This window comes from Coregonus lavaretus (genome assembly GCF_964263955.1).
Source record: "Coregonus lavaretus genome assembly, chromosome: 6".
Taxonomy (NCBI): domain Eukaryota; kingdom Metazoa; phylum Chordata; class Actinopteri; order Salmoniformes; family Salmonidae; genus Coregonus; species Coregonus lavaretus.
In genome coordinates, this window is record NC_139993.1 from 31,517,924 (window position 1) to 31,545,451 (window position 27,528).

Genomic DNA, 27,528 nt, shown 5'->3' on the forward strand with positions numbered 1-27,528 from the left:
ATATTATGGCTATGGACATGACAAGTAGGTAAGTAGGCAGGCTACCGCTAGTCACGTCCAACCCTTTCTGTCTCCTACTACTTCTATTGGCCACACATCCTCTAGCACCGATTGGATGATTCCCCTGTCTATCATTGACTCAAACCTTTTGAAGAGTGAGAAAACGAAAGGGTGGCATGTTTTCCTTCCTTCCTAACTTTATTAACTTATCCCAAGAATGCCATCAGAAGTTAGATTGAAAGTTGAAAGAAAGCCATAGAAAGTCTGAAAGGTAAGACAAACTAATTTTATTGATACATATTGCATACACTACTTATTACTCGAACGATAGTCTATCAAGGGGGCTCAACATTTGCGTAAAGCAAATGGTAGCCTACAGGTAAAGTTGCTGCTCTATCAACATTATGGAACCATGCCTTGATTGATTTCGATGTCGTCTATTACGTAGTAACATATTGTGTACAACTTTGATTTAGTGTTTTGAAACTAGTCCTCAGAAAATATAATTTTGGGTGTCCCCTGTAGCTCAGTTGGTAGAGCATGGCGCTTGCAACGCCAGGGTTGTGAGTTCGTTTCCCACGGGGGGCCAGTATGAAAATGTAACTGTAAGTCGCTCTGGATAAGAGCGTCTGCTAAATGACAATATATATATATATATATATATATATATATATGAGGCACATCATATCCATTCGACAAGTGTTTCTGTAACCAACTGTATTCTGAAAAAGCTGTAGCCGAACCATCTGCCAGAGTTAAAACATCAACTACATACTGTTATATTTGTGTACGTCATAACGTTGTGCATTTATTTTGCTCACTGTTCAGAGACAGCACATGCACAGCCATAATTTATATAACATGTGCGCATTAAGACAGTAGCCTATCATAATGTCCACCAATAGCCCCATTTGAACAAAACTGGGCTAGTCCAACAACAGCTGTTTGAATTTAACTAAAATGAATTATACATCGTTTTCAGAGTTAGTTTGCAAGATAACTGTTAAATTAGATATTCCTTTGAGATTTATAGGCTACTGAATGCATAGCAGGGTGTTATAAAGGTGTTATGAAGGTCTTATATGGCTGTCTGTTGATTAGTGACATTATATTTAGACAAGAAAAACACTTGAGATTATATAATCTATTCAGGAAATCAAAAGGCTTTATTGTTTCCTAGAAAAAAATATTTGGAGTTTTAGTAAATCATAGTCATCATCAAACAATAGGACATGACATGGTATGAAAATACCCCATTGTCAATGGAATACTCCCTACCACTGTTCATATCCCCCATTAAGAAGTATGTGGTGCTGTCAGGCAGCTTTTCTTCACTCTATGGAGGACAAGGAAGTAGTGTTCTGCCTCAGCAACACACATAATCATATTGTGGTATGGGGATGACTAAAGTCCCGTTTATACTTGGTGCTAACTTGTGGTTGTCGTAATCCGATTAAGATGATCCAATCGGATCAAGATTTGTCATGACTAAATTTGGCATTAAAATTTGTCTTTTAACTGTCAACTGTGTCCACATTGTGACCAGATTTCGTGGTCCATCTGTATGCAAATTATTTGACAGATTTTGTTTCAAAATAATATGAATGTATTTATTTTAAGACAATTATGGTCAATGGTGCCACCTGTCAATTACTTTAGAGGGCAGGATACTGATGGTTTGACCGCCCAAATCCATCTACACTTGTGAGATATCCAGACAAAATACATGCCTGACTACCTCCGTAGGCGGTCAGGAAGATCTGCTCACAATCAGATCACAATGTGTCTTTTGATCATCTACACCTGTCTACAAAAGTGGGCACAATCAGGATGTAGACAACATCAGAACAAAGTACGCATGTAAGCACCAGGGATAAACAGGGCTTATATGAATCAAAGATTTGTTGAATTGGCTTGTTGTGATCACAATTGATTCTCATATGGTGGATTGAGTTATGTTCCAGACATGGCTGGTCCAGACTGTAATTCATCCACTTGATTGCTAACCATCCTCATGTGATTCTATGCTTTAAGCTGGCTTATTGCCAGTCGGATTCCCCAGTCCATTCTATCTCACTTGCCAGCCACGGAATCATTGTTTTGTATCTTCCATATGAGTTCATCATGAGTTCACATGTTGAGAACTATCACTATGCAGGCTGGTCTCATAGACTAAACATAACATAGTAAACAAAAATCCGGGACACTCAAATTAGTATGATATGTTACACGTTTGGTATGGTTACATAAGACAGAATGTCTAGCAACCCAAAGGTTGCGTTTTCGAATCTCATCATGGACAACTGTAGCATTTTAGCTAATTAGCAACTTTGCAACTACTTAGCATGTTAGCTAATACTTGCCCTAACCTTAACCTTTTAACCTAACTCCTAACCTTAACCCCTAGCCTATCTAACGTTAGCCACCTAGCTAACGTTAGCGTTAGCCACCTAGCTAACGTTAGCAATAACAAATTGGAATCGGTATCAAATATGTATTGCAAATTTGTAACATGTTGCAATTCATAACATAGCATACAAATTGGAATTCGTAACATATCATACAAATTGGAATTTGTAAAATATCATACGAAATGGATGATGGACATCCACATATTAATACATACCATACCAAACGTAACCTATCATACTAATTTAAGTATGGATTTTTTTACTATGTTACGTCTACCCACGAGTCCAGGTTGCACTATCAGGCTTTCTTTAAAAAAACATGTTTTATCGCTTTGGTGGAATATTCACAAGTATGTGGTACATTTTCACAACTCTTAGTACAAAACTCAAAACAGATCATCAAAAAGGCAGTTGTTTCAAAACTCTAAGCACATTTTCAATTAACTAAGTACAACACACAAAATCACGCAGTCACTTTTTCACCAAACTTAAAAGAAAAATCCACCCAAAACCACTAATTCCTATAATTTACAGTGTTAAATAACACTAATATGTGTGAACAATATTTTTTGGTGAATAAATGTTTCATTATCAAGCTGTAAAATCGCCTAAATCAATTTAGGAGTCTACAATCTCACCATGTTCAACCTGCAGATCATGTGCAGCGTAGAGTGTAGTCTGATATAGAGCCCCACAGTGGAGGTGTCATAATACCCATAAAACCGAGCGGTCAAACAGGGAAATGGTTCCAGTCGTTTTTTCACCATACATTTTTCCCATAGGGGATTTTAGAAACACTTAAAATAAGGGCTGTGTTTCGTGTAGGCTTACCCTGGCATGACATTTTGATAACCATGTAAATCTCTCTCTGACAATATTCAAAAATGAACTTATTAGAAAATTAATTACATTTGCCCAAGTGAATCATAAGACATTAACAAAATGCATCAGTGATTTGTATTTTCCTGCAACTTTCTGAAACGGCATAGGAATGCCTCTGTCTGTGTGTGTTGTATGCGGTGTGCGCGTATGTCTCGTCCACACTTTGTGTAGCCGTTAGCGATAATGCTAATGATAACCGTCTGCTGGTAGATGGAAAGGCTTTCCCCAAATCCTTTGAGTTTAATTGACAATTTAAAATACATAAAGAAACCACACCAGGCAACCAACATGTGTACCAAAATTGCAAAGGATTATACACACAAAAAGTCAAAGACCATTGTGGTCCTCTATTGGTAGGCAAGCGGCTGCAGGGCAAAACAAGTGACATGGGCACTCTGTGCCATACATACAATCATACACAATGTCCACATATTTAGATGTATACAAAAAAAGCTAAATATACATATCTAACAAATCCCTCCACTAGCGCAGAGTGGCTTTACACTTAGCTAGGAGGCTATCTCAACATTAACCAAGCCTTACAGGAGTGTTTGAACCTAAGACTTGCAGAAATCGTTTATTTTTTTTATCTCAGCTGGGAGTTTGTTCCACTCTACCACTGCTATATATGAAAATGTGTTCTGGCCAGTGCTGACATAGCACAAAATCTGTGGCACTGCCTCTCGTGGCGTACGAATGAGAGTCCCTAACAGTATTAAGATAGTTCTTTAGATATTGGGGGACTGTACCATACATGATTTTATGGGCCAATCCCAGCTTCAGCTGAATGACCCTTTTTATCAACTAATAGCCACTGTAGTTCACAGAGCTGAGAAGGGCCAACAGGGCTAAGATTCAGAATGACCCTTGACATTTTATTCTGAGCTGTCTGTAGCTTGTTCTTGATTAACTTAGGGGAGATACTGTACCAGGTAGTGCACGCATGGTCAGTGAGGCTGTACTAACGCTCCTGCAAGTGTTTTCAAGGTCCCTTTATCGAGGAATGTGGCTTTTCTGAACAGAAATTTAACTTTGGTTGACATTGGCAATTACTTTCTGCCCCATGCTCTCCCTGTCAGGAACCTGTCTAGTTCACAGCCAAAGTATCTAACACAGTTCTTGGCTGTAACCGCTGTGTCACCAACCGTGACTCTAAAGCCTGGTGATCTACCTAACCTAATCTTAGAGCCAAATAAAATGGACTATGTTTTACCCAAATGAAGAGACTGCTTGTTGTCTGACAGCCAGTTACTGATACTCGTCAGCTCTGAACTAAGCTGGCTCTCAGCCATACTCTTGTCTTTGTGAGAGACCAAAAGAGCTGAATCGTCTGCATATAAAAACAGTTGACAGGAACAAGCTGATTTCATAGCATTGATATATAACAGGAAGAGTAGTGGCCCTAAAACATTTCCTTGTGGCACTCCACAGCTGATTAACCTTACATCTGATAAGGTGCCATTAACATCCACCCTCTGATACCTTCCTGACAGATACGACTTGAACCACTCTACTGCTAAGCAGCTAAAACCTATGGCCCTTAGCTTGTAGAGTTTTATCTGGTGGTCTACTGTATCAAAGGCTTTCTGAAGGTCCAGTAACACCATCCTACAAAATGTTCCATCATCAATCTCTTTCCTAATACGGCTGGTTAAAAACAGTAAACATGAATCAGTTGAATGTGACTTTCTAACATCGGACTTTCAAATCTTACATCAGTCAATATTGGATATGTACTTATCAATATGCTCATAGATCATCTTCTCCAGGACTTTTGACAGGACTCCCAGAATAGATACAGGCCTGTATTTACCTTGGTCTACCTTACTACCTTTCTTGTGTAGTGGGATAATCCAAGCAAGTTTCAGGTCATTTGGAACTCTCCCTTGTTCTATTGAAAGATTTATGATATGCGTGAAGCAGGGTGAAATATACAAACCTGGCTGAAATATTGTTTCTTTAGAATATTTCAGTTCAGCTAACCGCTTAGTTACTTTGCATTGTGAAATAAAAGGAGTCCTCTAGCACCCCCAGCTGTGAGTCATAGTTCTGCACATGGCTTTCGTCATACAGCCCAAGGTGATCAGGCATCTTATCCACAAGTACTTTAGCAACTGATGTAAACAAAGTGTTAAAGCTGTCTGCCACCTTGGTCCTGTCAGATAAAATCTCCCAATTTTTGCTCAGACTGACGTTACTTGCATTGGGTTTGAGCCTTTTGCTTTAGCCCAGCTGTTTCAGAGTGCCAAAGTTTATTTGGATTGTTCCTGTGTTCTTCGATTTTGTCATGGAAGTATGACCTCTTTGCCTCATTAATAATTTTGCTCACCTCATTTCAATTTTTTTTGAAAATAATAAAATCAGACTGATCTGTAGACTTCCTAAATTAAAAAGAGCTTAATTTCTCTTGTCGATAGAATCAAAAATGACATTATTCATCCATGGTTCAGACCTCTGCTTAACTCTTAACAGTTTTCATGGGTGCAACAAAGTCAACAAAGCCAGCATTTCATTTTTTGCGGGTAAATACAGGCGAATATATTGACAAAAGTCACCTTGTCCTAGAGAGATTTGCACGGTTATCAAAACGTCACGCCAGGGAAAGCCTACATGAAACACAGCCCTTATTTTAAGTGTTTCTAAAATCCCCTATGTAAAAAAATGAATGGTGGAAAAACAATTGGAACCATTTCCCTGTTTGACTAGGTTTTATGGTATTATGACTCATACTGTGGTACTCTATACTCAGTGTATATATACACAGACTCCTCCCTCGTTGCGATTGCGGTCTTTCCTCAAAACCATGTAGTTCTCAATTTCAATTTCCGAATTACTAATAGAACAGTCCAACCATGACTCCATAAAGCACACAATCCCAGCATTGCTACTGCCAATAAGCATACGAATCTCGTCGATTTTGGGTAGAAGGCTATAGACATTCAGATGCATGAAATGCAAACCTTTAGCTGAGCAGAAGTCAATGGTCCGATCCATGTTGTTGTTACTTGCTCTCGTGGTAGATCTCCTTGTATCTTTACACACAGATAGTCCAGCGCCACTGTCTCCCTTTGTCCTCCGGTGGTCGCAATTGCATCCGGTGGTGAAATTCGCATCAGGTCCTGCTCTGTTAGATACACCGTCGCTTCCCACATTTCTCCGGTAGACAAAAACGCCTGTGGCCCATCACTGGAGCCTGTGGCCCATCACTGGAGCCTGTGGCCCATCAGTGGAGCCTTTGGCCCATCACTGGAGACCTCAGTTCACCCGTCTCAAGCTCCCCGATGCTCCTGCTGCACATTGTACTCTCTAACCCATAATGACAAAGCAAAAAACTGGTTTTTAGAAATGTTTGCAATTTTAAACGGAAATATCACATTTACATAAGTATTCAGACCCTTTACTCAGTACTTTGTTGAAGCACCTTTGGCGGCGATTACAGCCTAGAGTCTTCTTGGGTATGACACCACAAGCTTGGCACACCTGTATTTGGGGAGTTTCTCCCATTCTTCTCTGCAGATCCTCTCAAGCTCTGTCAGGTGGGATGGCAATCTTGGTTTCATCAAACCAGAGCATCTTGTTTCTCATGGTCTGAGAGTCTTTAGGTGCCTTTTGGCAAACTCCAAATGGGCTGTCATGTGCCTTTTACTGAGGAGTGTCTTCCGTCTGGCCACTCTACCATAAAGGCCTGATTGGTGGAGTGCTGCAGAGATGGTTGTTCTTCTGGACGGTTCTCCCATCTCCACAGAGGAACTCTGGAGCTCTGTTAGAGTGACCATCGGGTTCTTGGTCACCTCCCTGACCAAGGCCCTTCTCCCCCGATTGCTCAGTTTGACCGGCGGCCAGCTCTAGGAAGAGTCTTGTTGGTTCCAAACTTCTTCCATTTAAGAATGATGGAGGCCACTGTGTTCTTGGGAACCTTCAATGCTGCAGAATTTTTTTGTACCCTTCCCCAGATCTTTGCCTCGACACAATCCTGTCTCGGAGCTCTACGGACAATTCCTTCGACCCTTTGCTTGGTTTTTACTCTGACATGCACTGTCAACTCTGGAACCTTATATAGACAGGTGTGTGCCTGTCCAAATCATGTCCAATCAATTGAATTTACCACAGGTGGACTCCAATCAAGTTGTAGAAACATCCCAAGGATGATCAATGGAAACAGGATGCACCTGAGCTCAATTTCGAGTATCATAGCAAAGGGTCTGAATACTTATGTAAATGTTTTTACATGTGGTCTATGGTTGTGAGGCTGGTTGGACGTACTGCCAAATTCTCTAAAACGACATTGGAGGTGGCTTATGGTAGAGAAATGAACATTACATTCTCAGGCAATAGCTCCAGTGGACATTCCTGCAGTCAGCATGCCAATTGCACACTCCCTCAAAACTTGAGACATCTGTGGCTTTGTGTTGTGTGACAAAACTGCACATTTTAGAGTGGCCTTTTATTGTCCCCAACACAAGGTGCACCTGTGTAATTATCATGCTGTTTAATCATACATACATGTACATATTACCTCAACTAACCGGTGCCCCCGCACATTGACTCTGTACCGGTACCCCAGTATATAGCCTCCCTACTGTTATTTTATTTTACTGCTGCTCTTTAATTATTTATTTTTTACTTATCTATTTTTTACTGAACACTTTTTTTTCTTTTTTCTTAAAACTGCATTATTGGTTAAGAGCTTGTAAGTAAGCATTTCTCTGTAAGGTCTACACGTTTTGTATTTAGCGCATGTGGCAAATAAAATGTGATTTGATTTGATTTGTCAGGTGGATGGATTATCTTGACAGAAATGCTCACTAACAGGGATGTAAACAAATTTGTGCATACAATTTGAGTGAAAAAAGCTTTTTGTGCATATGGAAAATGTCTAGGATATTTTATTTCAGCTTCAGCTCATGAAATATGGGACTAACACTGTACATGTTGCGTTTATATTTTTGTTCTGTATATTTATATATAATATATTAGAATATTTTTAATGTCGAATAAATTGTGACATAATTTTTTGAATCTAGACATACTCCATATTTGAGAGCACGCTATAAAGAGTAGAATGACATCAAGATGTTGTCTGTATCATGTTCACGGATCATAGGGACTTACAGGAGGCATGTATAGGTCTAAAGAAAGGGCCTAAAATGGCCACTTTCATTATGATTTTCAAAAATATTGTTTGTAATACAAATGTAAAAACATTAAAGTGGATGCTACCATGATTACGGATAATGAATCGTGAATAATGATGTATAAGAATGTTATAGAGGCATAAATATCATACCCCCCCCAATAAATGGCTTGGGGGTATGACCTTTGTACCTCTGTAACTTTCTTACTCATCATTAATCATGATTCATTCATGATTAACCATAATCATGGTAGCATCCACATGAATTTAGAAGTGTTTAGAGACATATTCTATTATTTGTTGCAATAAAAGTGACTCCAAAATGACACAATACATGATTTACCATTCATTTCTATTGGGCACAATATATGCCAAACACAACCAAAACAAACTGCAAATGCATCCAACAAGTTTGTAGAGTCACAAGCTTGATGTAGTCATTGCGTGCTAGGAAAATGGAACCAAATACAAAAACATTTGACTACTTTAATACACTTTAAATGCATTTGTCCAAATACTTATCACACCTTAAAATGGGGGATACATAAAGTGCTTTCATTTTCTAAACTCTAAAAACATATGTATGAAAATACTCTCATATAAAAGGTGACATTCTGTACTGTTGCCTCATATGAAACATTTAATCTCAAATCCAAAATGCTGGAGTGTAGAGCCAAATTATAAGTTTTAGCTTCACTATCTAAATAAATACTTAGGGGATTGTATATCTGGTCGGTTCCTGCAACTGTACACTTGGGTATGACTTACATAGTATGAAAATGTATGCACTCACTACTGTAAGTCGCTCTGGATAAGAGCGTCTGCTAAATGACTAAAATGTAAAATGTAAATGTAATTGTACGTCTTCAAAAATAGAACCACCATAAATGCAGTGACGGGTGTTGTGGGGGCAGTGAAACTGTCTGATGCTGAGGACATTCTCTGCCTAACAAAACGGGAAAAAGAATGGAGGCCAAATGGATTCTGTAATATGTAGGTCTATATTCCCCAACCTTGATGCCATCATGGTAAACGTTTCGTTTTCTTGTCTGCGTGTTCCCTTTACCTTTCATTCACCTTGAATATCCAAACTGCTGAGAGATTACTTCATTGTTTGATTTTGACTATTGGCTTATTCATTCAAGGCTACTTGAGGTTTGACCGTTCCCTGAACATTAGCAGTACAATCATCTCCTTTGGTCAAGGCTTTCAGGGGCTTTGATGACTGCATCCCTATGGTTAAGTTGGCTCCATCTCCCATAATGAGTTATTTCTATTGCATCTCTATCATTCTCTACAGGGCCATATTGTTTGTTGTTGGTGATACTAATGACGCCAATATCCCACTGAAGAAGCCCTCCACTTGGCTGTCTCTGACATTGGAGGAGTTAGTATTTTTGAATTGTTCCTAAAAATAAGTATATATATATATACAGTGAGGGAAAAAAAGTATTTGATCCCCTGCTGATTTTGTACGTTTGCCCACTGACAAAGACATGATCAGTCTATAATTTTAATGGTAGGTTTATTTGAACAGTGAGAGACAGAATAACAACAAAAAAGTCAAGAAAAACGCATGTCAAAAATGTTATAAATTGATTTGCATTTTAGTGAGGGAAATAAGTATTTGACCCCCTCTCAATCAGAAAGATTTCTGGCTCCCAGGTGTCTTTTATACAGGTAACGAGCAGAGATTAGGAGCACACTCTTAAAGGGAGTGCTCCTAATCTCAGCTTGTTACCTGTATAAAAGACAACTGTCCACAGAAGCAATCAATCAATCAGATTCCAAACTCTCCACCATGGCCAAGACCAAAGAGCTCTCCAAGGATGTCAGGGACAAGATTGTAGACCTACACAAGGCTGGAATGGGCTACAAGACCATCGCCAAGCAGCTTGATGAGAAGGTGACAACAGTTGGTGCAATTATTCGCAAATGGAAGAAACACAAAATAACTGTCAATCTCCCTCGGCCTGGGGCTCCATGCAAGATCTGACCTCGTGGAGTTGCAATGATCATGAGAACGGTGAGGAATCAGCCCAGAACTACACGGGAGGATCTTTTCAATGATCTCAAGGCAGCTGGGACCATAGTCACCAAGAAAACAATTGGTAACACACTACGCCGTGAAGGACTGAAATCCTGCAGCGCCCGCAAGGTCCCCCTGCTCAAGAAAGCACATATACAGGCCAGTCTGAAGTTTGCCAATGAACATCTGAATGATTCAGAGGAGAACTGGGTGAAAGTGTTGTGGTCAGATGAGACCAAAATTGAGCTCTTTGGCATCAACTCAACTCGCCGTGTTTGGAGGAGGAGGAATGCTGCCTATGACCCCAAAAACACCATCCCCACCGTCAAACATGGAGGTGGAAACATTATGCTTTGGGTATTTTCTTCTTCTAAGGGGACAGGACAACTTCACCGCATCAAAGGGACGATGGACGAGGCCATGTACCGTCAAATCTTGGGTGAGAACCTCCTTCCCTCAGCCAGGGCATTGAAAATGGATCGTGGATGGGTATTCCAGCATGACAATGACCCAAAAGACACGGCCAAGGCAACAAAGGAGTGGCTCAAGAAGAAGCACATTAAGATCCTGGAGTGGCCTAGCCAGTCTCCAGACCTTAATCCCATAGAAAATCTGTGGAGGGAGCTGAAGTTTCGAGTTGCCAAACGTCAGCCTCGAAACCTTAATGACTTGGAGAAGATCTGCAAAGAGGAGTGGGACAAAATCCCTCCTGAGATGTGTGCAAACCTGGTGGCCAACTACAAGAAATGTCTGACCTCTGTGATTGCCAACAAGGGTTTTGCCACCAAGTACTAAGTCATGTTTTGCAGAGGGGTCAAATACTTATTTCCCTAATTAAAATGCAAATCAATTTATAACATTTTTGACATGCGTTTTTCTGGATTTTTTTGTTGTTATTCTGTCTCTCACTGTTCAAATAAACCTACCATTAAAATTTTAGACTGATCATGTCTTTGTCAGTGGGCAAACGTACAAAATCAGCAGGGGATCAAATAATTTTTTCCCTCACTGTATATATACAGTGGGGAGAACAAGTATTTGATACACTGCCGATTTTGCAGGTTTTCCTACTTACAAAGCATGTAGAGGTCTGTCATTTTTATCATAGGTACACTTCAACTGTGAGAGACGGAATCTAAAACAAAAATCCAGAAAATCACATTGTATGATTTTTAGGTAATTAATTTGCATTTTATTGCATGACATAAGTATTTGATCACCTACCAACCAGTACGATTTCCGGCTCTCACAGACCTGTTAGTTTTTCTTTAAGAAGCCCTCCTGTTCTCCACTCATTACCTGTATTAACTGCACCTGTTTGAACTCGTTACCTGTATAAAAGACACCTCTCCACACACTCAATCAAACAGACTCCAACCTCTCCACAATGGCCAAGACCAGAGAGCTGTGTAAGGACATCAGGGATAAAATTGTAGACCTGCACAAGGCTGGGATGTGCTACAGGACAATAGGCAAGCAGCTTGGTGAGAAGGCAACAACTGTTGGCGCAATTATTAGAAAATGGAAGAAGTTCAAGATGACGGTCAATCACCCTCGGTCTGGGGCTCCATGCAAGATCTCACCTCGTGGGGCATCAATGATCATGAGGAAGGTGAGGGATCAGCCCAGAACTACATGGCAGGACCTGGTCAATGACCTGAAGAGAGCTGGGACCACAGTCTCAAAGAAAACCATTAGTAACACACTACGCCGTCATGGATTAAAATCCTGCAGTGCACGCAAGGTCCCCCTGCTCAAGCCAGCGCATGTCCAGGCCCATCTGAAGTTTGCCAATGACCATCTGGATGATCCAGAGGAGGAATGGGAGAAGGTCATGTGGTCTGATGAGACAAAAATATAGCTTTTTGGTCTAAACTCCACTCGCCGTGTTTGGAGGAAGAAGAAGGATGAGTACAACCCCAAGAACACCATCCCAACCATGAAGCATGTAGGTGGAAACATCATTCTTTGGGGATGCTTTTCTGCAAAAGGGACAGGACGACTGCACCGTATTGAGGGGAGGATGGATGGGGCCATGTATCGCGAGATCTTGGCCAACAACCTCCTTCCCTCAGTAAGAGCATTGAAGATGGGTCTTGGCTGGGTCTTCCAGCATGACAACGACCCGAAACACACAGCCAGGGCAACTATGGAGTGGCTCCGTAAGAAGCATCTCAAGTTCCTGGAGTGGCCTAGCGAGTCTCCAGACCTGAACCCAATAGAAAATCTTTGGAGAGTGCTGAAAGTCCCTATTGCCCAGCGACAGCCCCGAAACCTGAAGGATCTGGAGAAGGTCTGTATGGAGGAGTGGTCCAAAATCCCTGCTGCAGTGTGTGCAAACCTGGTCAAGACCTACAGGAAACGTATGATCTCTGTAATTGCAAACAAAGGTTGCTGTACCAAATATTAAGTTCTGCTTTTCTGATGTATCAAATACTTATGTCATGCAATAAAATGCAAATTAATTACTTAAAAATCATACAATGTGATTTTCTGGATTTTTGTTTTAGATTCCGTCTCTCACAGTTGAAGTGTACCTATAATAAAAATTACAGACCTCTACATGCTTTGTAAGTAGGAAAACCTGCAAAATCGGCAGTGTATCAAATACTTGTTCTTCCCACTGTATATATATATATATACAGTTGAAATCGGAAGTTTACATACACTTAGGTAGGAGTCATTAAAACTTGTTTTTCAACCACTCCACAAATGTCTTGTTAACAAACTATAGTTTTGGCATGTCGGTTAGGACATCTACTTTGTGCATGACACAAGTAATTTTTCCAACAATTGCTTACAGACAGATTATTTCACTTATAATTCACTGTATCACAATTCCATTGGGTCAGAAGTTTACATACACTAAGTTGACTGTGCCTTTAAACAGCTTGAAAAATGGCTTTAGAAGCTTCTGATAGGCTAATTTACATAATTTGAGTCAATTGGAGGTGTACCTGTGGATGTATTTCAAGGCCTACCTTCAAACTCAGTGCCTCTTTGCGTGACATGATGGGAAAATCAAAAGAAATCAGCCAAGACCTCAGAAAATAAATTGTAGACCTCCACAAGTCTGGTTCATCCTTTCAGCCTGAAGGTACCCCGTTCATCTGCACAAACAATAGTACGCAAGTATAAACACCATGGGACCACGCAGCCATCATACAGCTCAGGAAGGAGACGCGTTCTGTCTCCTAGAGATGAACGTACTTTGGTGCGAAAAGTGCAAATCAATCCCAGAACAACAGCAAAGGACCTTGTGAAGATGCTGGAGGAAACAGGTACAAAAGTATCTATATCCACAGTAAAAGAGTCATATATCGACATAACCTGAAAGGCCGCTCAGCAAGGAAGAAGCTACTGCTCCAAAACCGCCATAAAAAAGCCAGACTACGGTTTGCAACTGCACATGGGGACAAAGATCGTACTTTTTGAAGAAATGTCCTCTGGTCTGATGAAACAAAAATATAACTGTTTGGCCATAATCACCATCATTATGTTTGGAGGATAAAGGGGGTTGCTTGTAAGCAGAAGGACACCATCCCAACCGTGAAGCACGGGGGTGGTAGCATCATGCTGTGGGGGTGCTTTGCTGCAGGAGGGACTGGTGCACTTCACAAAATAGATGGCATCATGAGGAAGGAAAATTATGTGGATTTATTGAAGCAACATCTCAAGACATCAGTCAGGGAGTGAAAGCTTGGTCGCAAATGGGTCTTCCAAATGGACAATGACCCCAAGCATACTTCCAAAGTTGTGGCAAAATGGCTTAAGGACAACAAAGTCTAGGTATTGGAGTGGCCATCACAAAGCCCTGACCTCAATCCTATGGAAAATGTGTGGGCAGAACTGAAAAAGCGTGTGCGAGCAAGGAGGCCTACAAACCTGACTCAGTTACACCAGCTCTGTCAGGAGGAATGGGCCAAAATTCACCCAATTTATTGTGGGAAGCTTGTGGAAGGCTACCCGAAACGTTTGACCAAAGTTACAAAAATGTAAGGCAATGCTACCAAATACTACTTGAGTGTATGTAAACTTCTGACACACTGGGAATGTGGTGAAAGAAATAAAAGCTGAAATAAATCATTCTCTCTACTATTATTCTGACATTTCACATTCTTCAAATAAAGTGGTGATCCTAACCGACCTAAAACAGGGAATTTTTACTAGGATTAAATGTCAGGAATTGTGAAAAACTGAGATTAAATGTATTTGGCTAAGGTGTATGTAAACTTCCGACTTCAACTGTATATGTATATATATATATATATATATATATATATATATATATATATAGAAACAGGTATCTCTAGGTACAAATCAAAATGAATTACAGGTGTAGTTGTAATAAACACAACTGAATTGCAGAAGGCCACAATGAGATGAAAAAAGTTAATAATGAAAAGGTAATAGGAACTCGATCTCTGACACAGAGATATGTTCATATAAATAGTTAATTTCTCTTTAAAAGTTCAAGCATTTCTCAGTCAGCAATTAGCGTTAAGTGTTAAGTGTGTAACCTAACAGTAGTGGCCTTCAACCATAAGTAGCATGCACCCCTACTTTGAAAATGGAAATTGCCACTTTCAATATCCAGAGTGGGTTTCTAATTTGCACCCCTAAAGAAAGAATTAGATTGTTACAAGTTAAAATTAAAGTTTGTGAAGAAACATGCAGGCTAACATTTGTATACCTTCTTCAGTTGCACTTGGCCAACTTGGAGATTGACACACCATCTCAAAAAGGACCTGTCCTGGAGAGAAGATTTGATTGATATGAGTATGAACATACTTCTTAATGGGCTTTCACTGGAACTCTATTAAATTGAATCCATCTTGGATATAAGATTGAGTTCCTACTACACTATCTACAGAGAAATGCTGAATGAAAAATGTGCTAAAGATACCCAACTCGCTAACAAGGTCTGAGGGAGAGAAGCTATTTACTAATTGAATCCAGTGCCTTGAGATGCTGTTTATTCCCCCTCAAAGTATAATCAGCTGCTTCTCACAGGAAGACACAATTTACCCAAGGCCACTTTTGGAAACACTTAATGCATGTCATTATGCTGTTGTCGCTGAAGTCCTTAGCTTCATTCATTTACGTTCATCACAGTGAAAGATCTGTTTGACACTGAGAAGTAAGCTGTCACTCAGTGTTTGTTTCATGGAATATACAAACTGTAATAAGGCCTCTTTTATATCTCTATTGTGGCAATGTCCTCTGGGAAAATAGTCACATGAACACACAGAGCTACTTATTTGAAACCTTAACCGTCACAATTTAAGAGTAAAAATTGCCATCATGCTTGAACATTAAAAGCCAGCTTTTAAGTATTGCGTAATATTACATGTAATATGATTGAACTTAAATTATTTAACTTAAATGTCAACACATGGTTAGAGTACTGTGCCTGGATATACAGTAGAATTCTCAGCTTTACTTTGAGCTGAGCTGAGTTTGCGCATTGCTGATTTTGTTTAGTCTTGGATCTGGAGAAGTTAAAGTTTTCCCACAGCTACTTTTGAATGCCACAGATCAGCTCTTCATATCACCCTCCAACAACTTGAATCAAAGAGATGGTGAATAAGTGTAATTTGCACCAGTAAAGAAAATAACTGACTAATAAACAGGTTTTGGAGTGTGGTTTTAGACAACTGCAGCTAGCTGACATCTGGTCTTTTTACTGGAGGTATGAGAATCAAACATCTGGAGGCTTCAATTGCTACTGGTGTGAAGGAGGCAAATGGCTGTCTCTTGCCTCTGTAAACCAGTATTCTTTCAGTTTGGAAGTTTCAGAAATCTACAGAATATGCTGATATGCAGTTACTCAGCGATTTGAAGCAAATAATTATGCTCTTGGAATGGTGGATTGTCAGAGAATTGTTTTTGTCTCTAAAGGGTTGATTTAACATTTTATAGCACTAGTTCCTGATGTTGCTTCCGGGGCCTTTTCACTCCACCTAAGACAAAAACAAGGAGAAACACTGTTCTCACTAAAGCCATTTACTGGTATTCACTGTGACTGACTGCTATAGGCATCAGACCTGAAACATACTGCTATGGTGACCAATGAAAAAGTTGTATAATTGGGAAAAATTGATTTATAAGAGCTGTTTCTGGGTGAGACAGTTTGTTCATGGGGCTGGGGCATGGGTGTTCCTCGGTGACTGTGACTGGGTCCAACCTTAGGAACATGTAGGCTATGCTGCATGGGAGGAGATGGCTCCTAGGCTTGCCAAATGGGTCAAGAAGATCATAGTTTCCAGAGACCTAGAAATTAGGCTATGTTTTTATTGCATCATTTATTGGACCATTCCAAGTCCATTTTCTCAGTTTTCTTGTTGACAATACAACGGTTTGAAAATATACAATTTGAAAAAGTAAAGTAGTTCATGTCAGACTGGGCTTTGTATTTGGCCTCCCAAACACCAACCAAAGCCACAGACGTCCCCAATGCCTGATTGAATTCACTTTGTGACATTTTGAACCCAGTGGGGAGAGAGAGGGAGAGTGAGGGGGAAGGGGAATCGGAGGTTGAACAAGGAACAAGGAGACCTCAGAAAACAGCCTCACAACCGAAGTGGCATAATGCCTCATTGTGGGGCTTGAATGTGACTGATTGTGTTAGGATGAGAATCCGGGGGGGGGGGGGGGGGGGGTTATGGGATGCATGTGATGTTTGAGACCAAAGTTGATAGTTAAAGGATAGGGTTCTAGTCTAGATGCATATTCAAGATTGATAGATTAATCTCTACTGTAAGGGCTGAAGCCTAACTTGGGACTGCATTGTGTTTATGTGCATCTCGAAAATCCTCTCATTGACATCAATGCATGATTTACGAGACAGAGTTACGGGTAAGCGTGCAGCCCAAAGTGCCTAGGGAAACATCTGTATATTTCCAGGTATCAGGGGGTTATTTCCTTAAACTTCCCATGCTCTCGCCTTCATGCTGTGTACACACGTTGTATATCCCTGACTCTAATTGCATGTTGTCCAAGTTCTGCATGATGTGTCATGTGATAGGATGCTTGGACACCAGGAAAAGGACAGGAGCTGTAGTGGATATGTGTTCATGTGTGTTTGCGTTCCTGTGTGTTGGTCTTTTGTTATTGTGTCGCACCGAGGTAGTAAAGTTGTGTGTTTGTTCCTATTTTTACTTGTTTTCTCCCTGGCTTTTTCTTCTGGCCTCGCAGGAAGCAGCTTTTTGGCCTTAGCGATGGGCTTCCTGGCAGGAGCGGAGCGGCCCTGAGTACCTACTGCGAGACAATAGGAGGTCTCCCCGGGGCTGTTCTCAGACCTGATTCCCTTCAGGAAACTGCAGATTTATCCCAGCAGCTGAGCTGAGCCATACAGAGACAGGGGGTGAGGGAGTGAGGCCCTACCCTATGAGTGTGTGTCTCTTTTCTGAATGGGACTTTTCTTATGTTAAGTAGTGTGATGGTAAAGATGAGCCTGTGGTTGTGGTGGGGCGGGCTGGAAGAATGAAGGAATAGCCTTGGCCTTGCCCAAGAAGACCCAAATCTGCATTACTATACCGTACCAGTCAAAAGTTTGGACACACCTACTCATTCAAGGGTTTTTCTTTATTTTTAGTATTTTTTACATTGTAGAATAATAGTGAAGACATCAAAACTATGTAATAACACATATGGAATCATGTACTAACCAAAACATTTTAAACAAATCAAAATATATTTTATATTTGAGATTCTTCAAATAGCCACCCTTTGCCTTGATGACAGCTTTGCGCACCCTCTCAACCAGCTTCATGAGGTAGTCACCTGGAATGCATTTCAATTAACAGGTGTGCCTTGTTAAAAGTTAATTTGTGGAATTAATTTCCTTCTTAATGCGTTTGAGCCAATCAGTTGTGTTGTGACAAGGTAGGGGGGGGGTATACAGAATATAGCCCTATTTGGTAAAAGACCAAGTCCATATTATGGCAAGAACAGCTCAAATAAGCAAAGAGAAACGACAGTCCATCATTACTTTAAGACATGAAGGTCAGTCAATACTGAAAATCTCAAGAACTTTAAAGGTTTATTCAAGTGGAGTCGCAAAAACCATCAAGCGCTATGATGAAACTGGCTCTCATGAGGACCGACACAGGAATGGAAGACCCATAGTTACCTTTGCTGCAGAGGATAAGTTCATTAGAGTTACCACTTCAGAAATTGCAGCCCAAATAAATGCTTCACAGAGTTCAAGTAACAGACACATCTCAACATCAACTGTTCAGAGGGGACTGTGTGAATCGAATTGCTGCAAAGAAACCACTAATAAAGGACACCAATAAGAAGAAGAGACCTGCTTGGGCCAAGAAACATGAGCAATGGACATTAGACCGATGGAAATGTGTCCAAATTGGAGATTTTTGGTTCAAAACCGTCGTGTCTTTGTGAGATGCGGTGTGGGTGAACGGATGATCTCCGAATGTAGATTTCCCACCATAAAGCATGGAGGAGGAGTTGTTATGGTGTGGGGGTGCTTTGCTGGTGACACTGTCTGTGATTTATTTAGAATTCAAGGCACACTTAACCAGCATGGCTACCACAGCATTCTGCAGCGATACGCCATCCCATCTGGTTTGGGCTTAATGGGACTATCATTTGTTTTTCAACAGGACAATGACCCAACACACCTCCAGGCTGTGTAAGGGCTATTTTACCAAGGAGGGTGATGGAGTGCTGCATCAGATGACCTGGTCTCCACAATCCCCTGACCTCAACCCAATTGAGATGGTTTGGGATGAGTCGGACGGCAGATTGAAGGAAAAGCAGCCAACAAGTGCTCAGCATATGTGGGAACTCCTTCAAGACTGTTGGAAAAGCATTCCAGGTGAAGCTGGTTGAGAGAATGCCAAGAGTGTGCAAAGCTGTCATCAAGGCAAAGGGTGGCTATTTGAAGAATCTCAAATATATAATATACTTTGATTTGTTTAACACTTTTTTGGTTACTTTGGTTACATGATTCCATGTGTTATTTCATAGTTTTGATTTCTTCACTATTATTCTATAATGTGAAAAATAGTAAAAATAAAGAAAAACCCTTGAATGAGTAGGTGTGTCCAAACTTTTGACTGGTACTGTATGTGTGGGCTGAACTGGAGTGACTATCATGTATCTGTAGAGCTAGATGCCTTGCTTTCTCTATTGTCAGCTGGACTTGTTGTAGACCCTCCCCTTCCTTTCGAGGGGAAAAGAGAGTTGGTGGCAGGGATGAGGTCACTTTTCCAAAACATGGCTCATGCGATGTAGCGAGCAGCCCTCCACCAGAACATTTCCTGTTGAAAAGCAGCGCTGAAAAAGTCGAACTCAGTGTTAGATTTATGGTGAATGCCGGGGAAACGGCTGCCTCAGTGATGACGGTAATGGTAGAGAATTGTTATGTAAAAAAAGGTAGACAAATATTTACAGAAACCCTCAACAGCTATTTGAAATATGTGCAATTAATTGCATTGCTTAGCTTATAGTAGCTTGGCCTCAATTTGTAGAGTCATCCAGTGTGTCCCTTAACAGTGGAATCCAATGATGGGATGGCTTTACAAAATTAAGACCTAGGCCTGCTATTAGTTATCCCCTACAATGAAATCGGGAGGGGACTGTGGATCTGTCTCCCTCTGTATGTTCGTCACACGCGATATCTCAGACAGCACTGGCACGATTTTGATTAAACTTGGGTGAATGATGTGCCTTGCCATCAAGATCCGGCATTTACAAAATTACACTGAGGGGCCCAAGGCAGGAGTTATACTAATTAACAGAAATGTGTTAGTCACACGCAATATCTCATTTGGCCCAAGGGGGTGGGTGGGGGGGATGGGACATGTTTACTGTTGCCTTGTTTTATATGGACATACAGCCATAGGCATTATTTTCAGTCGTTTATGGGATCATGATCTACAAGATCGCTACAACAACAGAGAACGGTGTGTATGTAACAGGCAGTTGTTGTTGCGCTTGCGTGCATCTGTGTGTGTGTGTGTGACATGGCTGTGGCTCACTGCTGGTGAGGATGAGGGGCGCAGCAGAATATGACTTCTCCCCCTGAGTGTGTGGGTTGCCCTGTAATTTGTTGCCTGTCATCAAGACCTGGAAAAAACATTGTGAACTGGCCTATTTGTGCTGAGTGGGAGCTGGAGGCACTAAGTGAGGAGGAGTGAGGGAGGGAATGGGTGGGATAGAGACTACGTGTTTATGTTACACTCCTCTAATCTGAGAAGCAGGCATCTGGAGCAAATCTGAGGCATTTGGAATTTGGCAGTTCCTGAGGGATACTGTATTTCAAGAAACACAGACAGCTTCTTTCTGCAACCTAGAACGGAAATCTTGTCCACAAGAAGTTGTACAACAGCTATTTTTTGTAAATATTCCGAAACAAATCAATGTTTTCCAGTTTATGATGAAAGAAAAACCTAGTTTGACTCAGTTTAACAAATGTACTCTTAATAACGACTTCTACATTATTTTATTGTTCTTAACTAGTTTCTGTGCAGCCGCAGATTCTCTAATCCTTCCAATGTGGGGATATGTTCGTGTCCAGCTGTAATAGGAAGTTCAGCTAATCTGCACAGCACCTTGACTAATTAGAATGAATGTCGTGAAGAAGCACACTGTTGTGTTCCCTCCATTGTGCTATGGCTAGGGCAAGCATTCTATAATTGCACTATTAGTTTGTGTTGGTTACATCTGTAAACAGCTAGTTTGTATTTTCTTGGCAAGTTGTGGCTAAGTTGTATTAGCCAAAATCGCTAATTAGCTGACTAGCTAGCTGGCTAATAAATGTACTGAGTCAGAGCAAACGTAGCTAGCTATACAGCCTGATACCAGTGATGGTGTAGACCTAAATCAGTGTGTTGTTTGTGCAACAGTATCTTCTAAATCAAAGAGGAATAGGCGAAGCTTGAATACGTTAGCTACATTAAGTAGCTAAGAGAAAACATTTAATGTAGCCAATGATTATAGGGTCCCCTAGGAAACACTGACCAACACTTTGGTTCCTACCCTGTCACAATAACTTCTCCCTGGCATTTTCATTCGTTGTCATGTGAAATAACACTGTATTCAAAGTGCCCACTATTATCTTCTAACTATAGAATTAGAATAATCATTCTTTTTCCATGATTCCAACTGTTCACCCAAGTGTTTTGATCTAAATCGCAAGTCAAATCATAATTGCAACATTTGGTTAAAAATAAGGCCTAGATTTTTTGCCCACATCGTACAGCCCTACGTGGCAGTGTGGAAATGATCTCAAATGAGTGCAGGAAATGCAGAAATTTATGAAAAGTTTAATTGAACAGTATAAAACAATCAGAATGGAGAATGACCCATTGAAATCACTTAGTCTGTGATGCCACCCTAGGGTAACGCACTACTCATAAAGCAAATGTAGAACTTGTATTATTCAAAAAGCAAATGTAGAACTTGTATTATTCAAAAACATAAAATACCGTCATACATTAAAAAAAATAAAGTGATATGATATTTTGGCCATATCGCCCAGCCCTAGCTATGGCTAGGCCTATGTGTTTTCCAGACCAGGAGTTGAAATCCTGGCCCTAGTCAAGTTATAGGCTAAAACTAGAGCCCAGAGTTGTGCCTAGTCAGGACAATCTCTTTGCTCTATGGCCCTAGAACCCTGTGTAGGAGGGACAGGGTCTTTCCTCCGTCTGGGAGAACGAAGCAGTGACAGCAGACATGTCCGACTGGCTGAAGCTAACCAGAGTCCCTCAGACCAATCTCCACTTGATGTCTCACGCTAATGGCCAGCGTCAGTGGATGCCATTCTCTTGTGATAAACTTGGTGTGGTGAGGCGGAGGGCTGGAGGGACTATCCGCTGCAATAATTTTAATCTGACGCCTTGCTTTGTGGAATATTAATGTAGGCTACGCTGGGCTTTGCTGTCGCAGTATCAACATTTTGTGCATAGCTTCTCCTTGAATGGCAACGAGAGATTACAGAAAATCCTTGTTTTTGGATTTGTTTTTTAATCATCCTATGTTATTACAACTAGCTTGTTCAGATACTTCAGGAGGGCTACATGTCCCAGCCTGGTCCATGCTAACAGGATGTGAGAGGGAAGTGTGTGGTGGAATGTGCCTAAGGCTATATGGAAACAGATGTGTGTGTGTGTGTGTGTGTGTGTGTAGGGTGCTCTAACCCTTTGTCGATCTCTCTTTCTTAGTCGAGCTGTCTAAGGAAATGTGTCCCACAACTCTGAACTCTGAACTCCGTACATGTGTGTGCTTGTGCATGCATGCATGTGTGTTTCTGCTCTGACCCTGACGTCTATCCATCTCTCTCCCTGTCAGTGGAGCTAAGGAGCAGTGACCCAGAACTGGATTGACAGCCAGGAAGACGAACCCAAAGTGAACTCCTTGGCCCAGCGTCAACACATCTTTATGATTCTTCCACAGACTGTATGACAGAGGTAACTTAACTTCAATACAACACATTTGTCGATCAGAAATACTACACTAGCAACACTACAACAGTTTTGAAACATGGTGACAGCTGACATAATGGAAGTTTATTACAAAGTAAACCTGTTTGAACAACGTGTTAATTTAACCATTCTGTGATTGAGACCAATAGTTTGGGTTTCTGATCCAATCGTAATGTAATATCTGGCTTGTCTGTATTGGCTTCTGTTCATTGTTTCTTGTTGCTTTTGTTCTTGGGCCACTTACCTTAGCTTTTATCTGTAGCTTGTGCAGGGCTTTAAGACATACTGCTTGGAGGTATAGGTGATGTCATGGTTAATCCCCTTCTTGACTTCAGAAAAAAACGAACCATAGGATTAACCCCTTGTTACCTACAGTACCTTTTTCTTTCTAATGTTACATTGGGGAGTGGGTTTCCCAAAGCATTCGTAGCTAAAGCGCAACGTTATTTCTCTCCACAACCAAGCTGCACAGCCGTGAGGGAGTAACAATTATAAAATCTATATTTGTTTGTCTTGTATGTGTGAATTAGCATAAAATATTTACCACTTTGCTCATCTACTAGAGGTGTGATTCTGGGCTGGTGAGAGAAAAAACATACTACTTTAGCCATGAAGGCTTTGAAAAACCCACCCCAGACCAATGTAGCAAATTGCTTTTCAACAAGGGGTGGATTCAAAAACATTGCTAAATAGAGTCTCTCTTGTTTTAATTAGCCCAGCAGGCTTCTTTGTAAGCCATGTGAGAACATATAAAGGTCTTCAGGTGTACTTGCAGTAAGAGCTTGATAGGTAGTTTATAGAAGGTTTCGTCTTGAATGAAAAAGATTTGCTACAGGTAATTTCACTATCAAGCGAAGAGTGTTAAGCTACGACGTCCTGAGTAATATAATTTTAGGCTACCAGTCTCCTTACTTCTTAACCAAATGTCATGCTCTCTTTATCTCTGGGTAACACATGAAAAATACATACATACGTACACTAGCCTCAGTAACACACATACAGTGCACAGGTATCTGAGTCAGTGTTTCCCTTCTCTTATCAGGTTGTGAGTAGACTCTCTGGGGGCTTCTGCTGAAAGGTCTCAGTCCACAACCATGACTCAGTCTGTGCACGTCAACCCAAAGCTGCCTGGTAAGCACATTTCACCGATATCCACTTTATTAGACGTTCAGTTCCAGCTGGTATTTATCAAGTCATTATGTGTTAACAATGGATCATGTCTGGGACTTGAAGAAATTCAACAGATTTGATAACTGTTGTTGTAATGTTTTCCTGCGGCCTGCAGATCTGGGCACACCGTTTCTATTCTCCAGTCAGGAAGAGGCGGATCAACAGGGCTCTTATTCGGTCCAAACTCCGTATGGCTTCCAACTGGACCTGGACTTCCTCAAGTATGTGGAGGAGATAGAAAGCGGCCAACACGTCCGCCGGGCACCCGTCAACACTCGCAGGTCATCCCGGGGGGTCAAAGTCTCCCAGCGGAGCCCGAGTGTGGGGGGACGAGCCAGCGGCTGGACCTCCACAGAGTCCCTCTCCTCACCCGCCAGCGAAGATGGTCGTGCGCCCCCTCCTCCGCCCCCACGGAATCGCATCGGCTCCGCTCCCAGTGAGGGGCAACCCCTGTCCCCGCTATCTGTCCTTAGCCCCCCCCTCTCTGCTGGCACCAAAGTGCCACCACCACCTCCGCTACGTAACCCCAGGGTAGAGAGGACTCTCCTGGAGACCAGCCTGCGACTGCAGCAGGAGCAGAGCCACCAGCACCAAAATGTCACCTGTTTCCAACTCTCTGACCCACCAAGGCAAAGCCCCAGGGCTGTCCCTACCCATGTTACCCCAGCTAGTACAGCAGCCACAGTAGATGGCCAGCCCTTGCACCTGTCCTCTGCCGCCCCCAGCCCATCTCAGAGTAGCTTGACCAGACCCAGTCCCCACTCCTCCGGTAGGAGCACCCCAGCCTCTAGCACCGGAATGGCTTCTCTGCCGCCCAGCCAGTTGCAGACGGTGAGAGAGCAGATGGCCACTGCCCTGAGGCAACTGAAGGAAATGGAGGAGCGAGTGAAAGGCGTCCCAGTGCTGGAGAGAGAGGTGGCCAAGCTACGTGCTGAGAAAGACATGCTCCTTCTGGCACTGCAGGAGAAGAAGACCTTGGCGGCCCAACAACAGGCTACAACAGTAGTGAGCAGTACTACCACCACCACGGTGGACGCAGGCACACAGAGTCCGGAACGTCCTCCTTTTTCCCCCAAGAGTCCCAGAAGTCCCAAGAGTCCCAGCAAAGTAGGGGACCTCAGAAAGCTGACAGAGAAGTTTGAAGGCAAGACAGAGAAAGAAGGAGCACATTCTGAGAAGGTTCCGGAGAAGGTTGTGGAGAAGAAGTCTGTGGCCGTCGGGGACGACATGTTGCTGGACGCCGGGGTCTTCTACTACAGCCAAGGTGTCAAGGATGCCTCAGAGGGCACGCCACAGGTGGACGTCTGTGAGAAATGTGTGGCCACGGAGGCACCGGCCGTCCGCGAGGAGGGGGTGCAGGTTGGGGTGGTGACAGAGGAGGCCTCAGTTTGGGTGATGGAATCCCAGCTGGGGCTGAGCAGTGAGGCCCAGAGGGAGATCGACACCCTACAGGACACCATCAAGTTCCAGCAGGAGTCCATCTTGGCTCTGGAGGGGCGACTTGGCCAGGCTGATGAGGACCTGGCGGTGCTCAAAGCCCAGGAGCATGAGAGGAAATCCAAGGCAACGTCTGAGAAGGGGGTCCTTGCCAAACCAGACTTAGCCCATGCCCAAGTGGGGACTGAAGCCTCTACAACGTCCACGCCAGCTTCACAGCATGTCGCAGTCTCCTGTTGTCCTGAGGTGGTTGACGCTTGTGTAGGTGAGGATTTGAGAGCCGGACATTACGACCAGAGCACTCAGACTGACTCTGTGAAGAGCCCTGCAGAAGAGGAACCAACCCCAGTAGCACTGGTCAGCACTGGAAGTCAATGGGAGAATCTGTACGAAGAGGAGACTATAGGGCAGAAAGCTCCAATCACTGCGCTGAAGAAGAGACAGATGACCATTGCGGAGTATAAGGTCACCCCTGGCGAGGAGACGGTCAGTTTAGCCGAAGGAAAGGGAGGGAAAGAGGAGGAAATGGCGCCCAGGACACCCACAACTCCAACAATGGTTGAAAGTGAGTGCCACGTGTATTTATTTACTGTTATACAATAGTTCTTCATATAGAAGATACATTATTCCCCCACACTAATAAAGCAGGTATAAAATAATATAGAATTCAATGTAGTAGCATATTGGTTGGGTCACTCACCGAATCCGTTGTTGCCACAGGTATGCTGAAATCCATCATGAAGAAGAAGGATGGGAGTAGTTCCGGGGAATCACGCAGCAGTGGCAAGAAGAGCTTGCAGTTTGTTGGCATTCTCAACGGGGGGTAAGTGGTGCTTTGCCATCAATTAATGTGCAAAAATCAGCACATATTACCATCACACTGATAGTACACAGGGCATATTAGAAGAAAGTTATGACCAATGTTAAAGATAACTAGCTAGACTTGTGCTTCTGTCCAGGTATGAGTCGACATCTAGTGAAGAGGAGGAGGAGGAGGAAGAGGAGTGTTCCTCGGGCGGCAGTGAAGTGGATGATTGCTCAGACAGTAGTGATGACGAAGATGCAGAGGCAGCTCTGGAGGAGACCTCTGATGAAGAGAGGAACATTAATATGGACGACACCGATAGTGATGATATGGCCTTAGCAGCAGGGACTGGAGCCACTGAGGACAGTTCAGATGCAGTGAAAGAGAAGTATGCTTGATTACAACTACAGCTCAGAGAACTGTAATTGTTGGCAGATAACAATTTTAAAGGGATAGTCAACAGAATTTTCATAATTTGTTGAAAGTTTGCTTTCCTTGAAAGAAGTCTGTTGGGAGTAAAATTGTAATCTTCTATTTTGGTTTGTAGCCTTTAGGTGGCCTGCATTTGCTTAAGTTAGCATAAATGCTAAGGGTGTAACGGTAGCAAATCAGGCCTGAATTATCATATCAAACCCTACAATTACCGCAGCCAAAGTTATTTCGCAACATTATCATCTGTGAAGCTATGAATGTGTATATTATTGACAAGGAATTATAGCCAAGATGTTTACAAAAATGAGTTGAATACGTGATATAGGAGCCTCATCTTACATTGCACAAGTGTTAGTTCCCGGTCGGTCACTACCCATAGATAACTTCCACATCTAATTGCAGTAATCCCTTGTCCTAGGTTTGAGCTGAGTGCAAAAATGCGTGAGGCTTCTCTCATTCTGAAGAACCACCTGAATGATGATGTCAAAACACTGAAGAGTAAAGAAGTGGTGGGTTTCAGCATGTCTCTTTAATTGCTCGGTTTTATTATATCCTGGAAATCTTGAATTTCCTTTACAAAATTAGCTGCTACCTGATTTTTTGAAACAAATAACTTGTTTGTTATTTCCAATCCACACATAATCTCTCAAGTGTTCCCTCTAAGTATTAAGAGTGGTATTTTGAAGTTCCATGACTTGAAGAGGTGGTTGCACGAACAAGTCTCCTTTGTCCAATTCATGCCACACTAAATATGCCACACTAAATATGATTATAAA

General features: G+C 42.0%; 1 protein-coding gene across 1 annotated transcript in view; it reads left to right on the top strand.

The window, feature by feature from the left end:
* Positions 1–167: 167 nt before the first annotated feature.
* LOC311130811 (KN motif and ankyrin repeat domain-containing protein 3-like) overlaps positions 168–27,528 on the top strand; it is a 30,446-nt gene continuing 3,085 nt past the window's right edge. The window contains exons 1-7 of the mRNA XM_084163609.1: positions 168–271; positions 22,775–22,893; positions 23,951–24,039; positions 24,194–26,080; positions 26,236–26,338; positions 26,475–26,708; positions 27,171–27,261. Coding sequence (XP_084019735.1) covers positions 24,003–24,039; positions 24,194–26,080; positions 26,236–26,338; positions 26,475–26,708; positions 27,171–27,261 — 2,352 coding nt within the window. The 5' untranslated portion in view covers positions 168–271; positions 22,775–22,893; positions 23,951–24,002. The remainder of the gene's footprint in view (positions 272–22,774; positions 22,894–23,950; positions 24,040–24,193; positions 26,081–26,235; positions 26,339–26,474; positions 26,709–27,170; positions 27,262–27,528) is intronic.